The 6,594-nt window shown below is 32.8% G+C and overlaps 1 protein-coding gene across 1 annotated transcript; it reads right to left on the bottom strand.

Moving 5' to 3' along the window:
* Positions 1–1,921: 1,921 nt before the first annotated feature.
* Positions 1,922–5,119, bottom strand: LOC145122358 (uncharacterized). Its single transcript, XM_079057969.1, has 11 exons — positions 5,059–5,119; positions 4,901–4,975; positions 4,673–4,797; positions 4,397–4,485; positions 4,295–4,314; positions 4,055–4,155; positions 3,779–3,895; positions 3,351–3,453; positions 2,848–3,274; positions 2,246–2,446; positions 1,922–2,160 (listed from the first exon to the last, which is right to left on the bottom strand). The coding sequence occupies exons 7-11, from the start codon at positions 3,892–3,894 to the stop codon at positions 1,922–1,924; spliced, it is 1,086 nt and encodes a 361-aa protein (XP_078914095.1). The 5' UTR covers position 3,895; positions 4,055–4,155; positions 4,295–4,314; positions 4,397–4,485; positions 4,673–4,797; positions 4,901–4,975; positions 5,059–5,119.
* Between the last annotated feature and the right edge of the window lie 1,475 nt (positions 5,120–6,594).

Raw genomic sequence — 6,594 nt, forward strand, 5'->3', positions numbered from 1 at the left:
TGTATATGTATTTTATACCTATAAAAATATTTGGTAAAGAAGGGTAGATGAATGATGAGGGATGAAAGATGATATAGATGAACATTGGCAGCTATGAACTTAGTGCATTATAAATAATAATATCAGCAGCTGCGCCACAACCTGTAGGTGTTTTTGAACTATATGTTCACCAAATGTACTCTAAAGATCCTGGCAGCTGCGCCTAAAGGATAATATTGGCAGCTGTGCCTAATAGGGAACATCATAATCCTGGCAGCTGTGCCTAAATGATAATATTGGCAGCTGTGCCTAATTGATAACATTGGCACCTATGCCATTGGCAGCGATGGAACTTTGTGCCTGTTCCTTAGGACAATCCTTAGGAATGAATAAATGAATAATATATGATTCTTAGGGTAGATCCTTAAAAAATAAAAAAGATAATGGGGATGAGTAATTGAGTTAATTGTTTGATGATAAAACATAATAACTTTATTATTGTGGGTTGAAAACCCTATGTACTCACCAGGTTTCACAACCTCACCCACTCAGTTTATTTGTATCACAGGTGTCGATGTGAAGCTACATTACACTGAGAGATTAAAAGAGATGTAGACCACTAGTGTAAATAAGTGTAAGGTATGTTTATGCGTATGTTTCTGTATTAACGATGACATCCCAAAGTTTTAATATAAACTAGTAAAGAAGTCGCGGCTACGCCGCTTTTGGGGTAATATGGGGAAAATCGGAAAACTTAAAAAAATATGTACTGAAAGTGTAAATCACCACAAATAGGAGAGAAAGTCGACAACCCCGAAAATTAGATGTCAAAAGTGTACTACCAAAAGAAGGGACACTGGTGGAGAAAATCCAAAAATGTTGTGACAATAATGTGAAAGTTGCCAAAGTTGGGAAAATATGGTGGCAAAATTCTAAAGGAGGTTTTTTGTGTTTTTTATGTCCAAAATGTAAAAGATTTGACTACAAGGACGAAAAGTGTCAAATTTATTAAAGATTTGTGGCAAAAACACCAAACTATAAAACTTTTCACTGCAAGGACGAAAAGTGTCGAAGTTACTAAAGATTTGTGGCAAAAACCTAAAAGCACAAAAACTTAATCAAAACACCAAAATATAAAAGTTTTCACTGCAAATGACGAAAAGTGTCTAAGTTACTAAAGATTTGTGGCAAAAACCTAAAGGCACAAAAACTTAATCAAAACACAAAAATGTAAAAGTTTTGACTTTAAGGACTAAAAGTGTCAAATTCACTAAACATTTGTGGCAAAAACCTAAAGGAATAAAAGTTACTATTGCTAACTTCCTTTATATATATATATATATATATATATATATATATATATATATATATATATATATATATATATATATATATATATATAATACATTTCTTCGATAATGCTTTGATAATATATTTATTATGTTTTTCTGGAAACAAATTCAGCAGTATTACTCTTTTGAAAAGAATACTCTGATTTAAATAAGCATAAACAAATCGGATCATTTCTGGCCGTGAAATGGAGGACGTCACACAAAAGTAGTTGGAAGCTTTTGAAATATATAAAATTATATAAAAGGATAATTGTTTAAAAATAAATAAATATTTAAATATATTTTTAAGGGTAATTATGAAAATTGATTTAAAGCTCAGTAACGTTTTGTTAAATGCTATATGAAGTAGTTTTTAGATTTGGAGCTTTTTGTTTAAACTAAAAGATAAAAGCTCATACTGTCTAACGTAGTTTTTTGTTTAAACTAGAGCGTTTTGTCAAAAGCAAAAAGATAGAATCTCCGTGCCAGACACGCCCTAAGTTATAAACTTAGAATATAATTATTTGCGTTTATATTAATAAATATATCAATTATCTCATGTTAATATTTAGTTTTAATAAATAATTTTAACCTGATACTCTAGAAAGGTGTCACTTGCCATATATATATATATATATATATATATATATATATATATATATATATATATATATATATATATATATATATATATATATAGCTGGGGTACCCGCTCCGCGGGGTTCGGTTGGCCCCCAACTTGTTTTGGCTTGCTTTATTGAAAAAGTGGTGGATCCCATGAGACTGCAAACTACTTGTTTTGGCCCCCAACTTTCCTTTTGTAAGTAATAGGAGACGATTTCCTGGAATCCTGTTGGTATTAAAAGAATAAACATAAATATTTTGAAATGTAAAGAGTATATTTTATAAAGATGAAAGTGAATTGATTGTTCCACCTCTGCCATCGGATCCAACAGCAATAAGATCGCCAGATGCTGCTTGCATTGGTGTTGGTGTTGCTATTGAAGATGCATTATTATTATTATTATTATTATTTAAATTAAAACCCTTTTTGCACCATTTTCCAAGATGTCTTTTACTTCCATCTGGGTCCAACAATCCACCCGAGAAACAAAACTCTCCTCCTCCTCCTCCTCCTTTTCAAGATTCAACAAAGAAGATGTTAAATTATAAATCAACCTCTTCTTAAAAGTTAAAACCAACTACATAACATATGGCTAAATGAATACTCAAAGGTCAAAGAATGCCTATTTTGCCCTTTATATCATCTTTTACAAACTATTATTATTTATTTATTTATTTATACCCCTTTCTCCGGGACTGGAGATTTCTGTGAAGCAATGAAACCTGTATAACTTTTCATTTATAATATATACATTAAAAATAAAGTAAAAAGAAAACAGATAAGAGGGACACGATAGTCATTTTACATGGGGACAGGACCAAAACCTTATGAAACCCTAAAATGAGGACCAAAACATATAAAAAAAAACTTTCCATTAAAAAATTGCATAACAGCATTATTACTATTAGTTACCTTGTTGAGAATCAAGAAAAGGCAAAGAAGCTTCTTTTGTGATGTCAGGCATGGATTTATCTTGTGCCACCACATCATCATCTTTCAGTTTCTCAAGTGATATTGACACCTCATCATCATCATCATCATCAATTAAAATGTAAGAATTTATCTCAGGGGCAGGGGTGGGGGTGGGCCCACTAACTCCATCCTTTTTATTATTTCTTTCATCAATATTCTCAGAGCCTCTAAACCTCTTTGTCTTTCTATCATCAATGGCTGCGTCTGATGCATATATTGTACTTTGTGGTGTACATGGGTTGATATGGATCAGGTCAGGGGCATTTAAGACATTTGGACAACTGTTTGTGTTCTTTGAAGCTTTTAGAGATCTCAACAGCTCATTATTTTTGATTTCACTGCTTGTCTCCATTTCTTGGATTATTGTCTGAAAACTAAACAAAGTTAGATTATTTATTCAGAATAATTGGGAAACAAAAAGGGTATTTCTGGAATGGAGTTACCTTTAATTTTTCTAGCTTCTCTTTGGCTTTTTCAAGCTTTTTACGTGCACGTGCTTCATCTCTCCCCAAAGTGTTGCATTTTGCAATTAAATCCTTATACATCCTATTAACAAACATTGTAATATATTATAGAAATTATAAAAATGTAGTAATCATACTGCATTACTGCATATGATAGAAAGAATAATGATTTGAGATAGTTTCTCCTTCCTACTCATAACTTTATCGATGTTGTCGTTGTGTATTTAACTGTGAAGCAAACATGAGGTAATTTTTTAGAGTGGCCTCTTTTATAAGACTCGACTTTATCAGTGGAACTAAAAAAAAAGAATCTATGATCGTTTAAAAGTGATATGAAGATAATCAGGATGTTGGAAATTAATAAATCCGTTTATTTATTTATGAAGTTAAAAAGTAATGTGACTTACTTGTGACGAACAACCAAAGACTTTTTTAAAACATCTATATTCTCTTTGCTATTGGCATGTGTACCCAAAGAAGAAAGCTTTACAATTTCCTCTTCATTTAAGTTCAAATCAGACATCCTGCATCATAAGTCTCATAATCATTAATCTAGAAAAAAAAACAACTTTAGTGAAGCAAGTTCTTTGGCTAAAGCCATATTTCTCTCCTGCAATTTAATGCACTCCAAATCTGATTTATCAAGTCTTGATAATGCCTCTACTGTTGCTATTTCGTAATACCTTTGTTGATTGCTGTTTGGAATGCTTCTGTTGCTGCCTTGTTTCTTTCACCTATAATGACCGATTTCTCCTCCATATCTGATGTTACTACTTGTGTGAAACTGAATATATAGATCACAAAAAAGGGTTTTAAAAATGTAAGAAATAGCAATAAAGAAAGTATATATAAATAAAAGGTAAATCATATGGATGATGGTGTTTGCCATATAAAGTGTATCTAAGATTTTAAGATAGCCTTACCTTGAAGGATAATGGTGACCCTACACAAAAATTAAATGAAAACAGGTGACCAAACATACATAATCAAGTAATGAATCAGGTAAAATAAACTTGAATGAATACCTTAATTGGGTCATGCATTTCATTGAACATCTTGTAGGCATGTTTCTCACAAAAAACAATAAATATAACCTCAGGTTGTGGACCATAAACTGCAAACAAAAACTAAAACCCAATAAGCATCCAACACAATGTAAATGATATAATGAAATTAACATAAATTGTAAAGGATACCAATTCCCAGATATATAACTTTAGTAAATTACATGAGAATAATTAACAGAAAAAATTATATAATCGTTATGGGAAAGGATCAAAAGAGAGAAAAAGTTTGCTTACTGTTTGGCACGTTTTGTGTCTGTTTCTGAAGTAGAAGGCGTGTTGCGCGAAGAATCCTTTCTTTCAGAAGTATCTCTATCTTGTCTAACAGATTCAATAGCATCTTCTTCGTTCTGGTACGTGGACTAATACATATGCATATACATATCAGTTAATCACAAATCACGCCTAAAGGACTATTATTGAGACTAATAGCTGAACAATTATCACAGTTTGCTTTAATCTTACGACCAAAAGGGATCCGATACATATCTATCCTAGATACGTGAACTAATATGTGTTAAGCCTTTGTGGGAACATGACCTGAAAACCAAAATCACAGAGATCATAATTCATCATATCCGAAGTAAAGTTGAAATATGAAGTTTAAAAGCTGAAAATCAAACCTTTTGGGTATCCTTTGGAATCCCATAACCATTGGAGTACATCAGGACGACCAAAAGCTGCAGATACCCCCCCCCCCCCCCCCCCCCCCCCGCTTTGGCTTCTTTATGGGTAAGCAAGGACACATATTGGAAACATGGAAGCACCCGACCAAGCCAAGCAGTGAAGGGGGCAAATCGACGACAGGAAAGTGATCCGCTGCCACCTTCTGTGGTTTGATCATCGGCTGCATCTTCATCTGGCGTCAACCATGGGGGTGGTGCGTGACGGTGTCGAACCCTACCCGATGTTGGATACGTGAGAAAATCATAGCGTATGTGTTTCTTTCAAACATATACTATTGCAGTGAAAGGCGGTTCGTGCGTTATCCTGCTGATTGCTTAAGATTGGAGAAGCGATGAAGAAGTAGAAAAGAAGCGGAGGGAGCAAAGGGTAGAAGAAGAGAGGAGACTCGATTTGGGAGGTGGTGGAAGGATCGTGAAGCAAACAGAACGAAAACAGATAAACATCAAATACTGAGAGATCGGGCACGATGAACAACACGTGGACAGAGAATAGAATATTTTCCATAAAATACCCCTATACCAAAATTTTATAATCAAAGGACCATTTCTGCCAAAAACTCGCAACTTCACTATTCATCTTGCAACACAACTTTAATATATATATATATATATATATATATATATATATATATATATATATATATATATATATATATATAATTGCAATAATTAATTACAATCACAAGTCATTACCTCATCAAATTATAACATGCGACTTTGTATTTTTTTTATTTACAAGAAGAGAATAAAAAACGTCATTAAAAATATTAGAATTTTAGTTTACGAACCAATCTCAAGACTATACTACAAGTGCAGGTTTATTTTAAGCTCATCTGAATACAAGCTGAGTTCGAGCAAAACTTGATCTTGTAAAATAATTCATGAAGTGAGTTTGATTTTTACACTTGTAGATCGAAATGAGCCAAACTCGAGCTCGGGGTAAAACATAGTTTAAGAATATTATTGTGAGTCTATCATAAGACAACCTATAGCCAATCCATTCACAGTTAAATAGTTTAAGAACTATGATGAGCAAAGCGAAAACATAGGATGTGCCAAAAGAAAAGTTTATAGTAATATTCTTTTTTGAACAACAAGTTTGTATTAAGAGTAAATTACACGAATGGTCCCTATGGTTTACGGCAATTTGTGCATTTGGTCCCTAACTTATTTTTTTAACTCGGAAGGTCCTACTGTTTGTTTTTGTTACGCGCTTGGTCCCTGTCTTACCTAAAAAGACTATTTTGTCCTTGGTTTTTTAAATTATTTAAATAAACACAGTCCCAACCCCACCCCCTCACCTTACCTTACCTACCCCACAAATTTTCCCTATTTAAATAATAATTTTTTTAGGTAAGTCAGGGACCAAACACGTAACAAAAAAAAATAGTAGGTACCAAACGTGTAACAAAAACAAATAGTAGGGACCTTCCGAATTAAAAAAGTAAGTTAGGGACCAAGTGCGCAAATTAC

Source organism: Lactuca virosa, chromosome 6 (genome assembly GCF_052849685.1).
Source record: "Lactuca virosa cultivar CGN04683 chromosome 6, Lactuca_virosa_CGN04683_v6, whole genome shotgun sequence".
NCBI classification, from domain to species: domain Eukaryota; kingdom Viridiplantae; phylum Streptophyta; class Magnoliopsida; order Asterales; family Asteraceae; genus Lactuca; species Lactuca virosa.

Coding starts and splice junctions, on each gene's coding strand:
- LOC145122358 (XM_079057969.1), bottom strand. CDS start 3,894: ATGTCTGATTTGAACTTAAATGAAGAGGAAATTGTAAAGCTTTCTTCT. Junction 3,454..3,778: donor TCTTTGGTTGTTCGTCACAA/GTAAGTCACATT, acceptor GTTTGTTAATAG/GATGTATAAGGATTTAATTG. Junction 2,161..2,245: donor TGTTGGATCCGATGGCAGAG/GTGGAACAATCA, acceptor TAATACCAACAG/GATTCCAGGAAATCGTCTCC.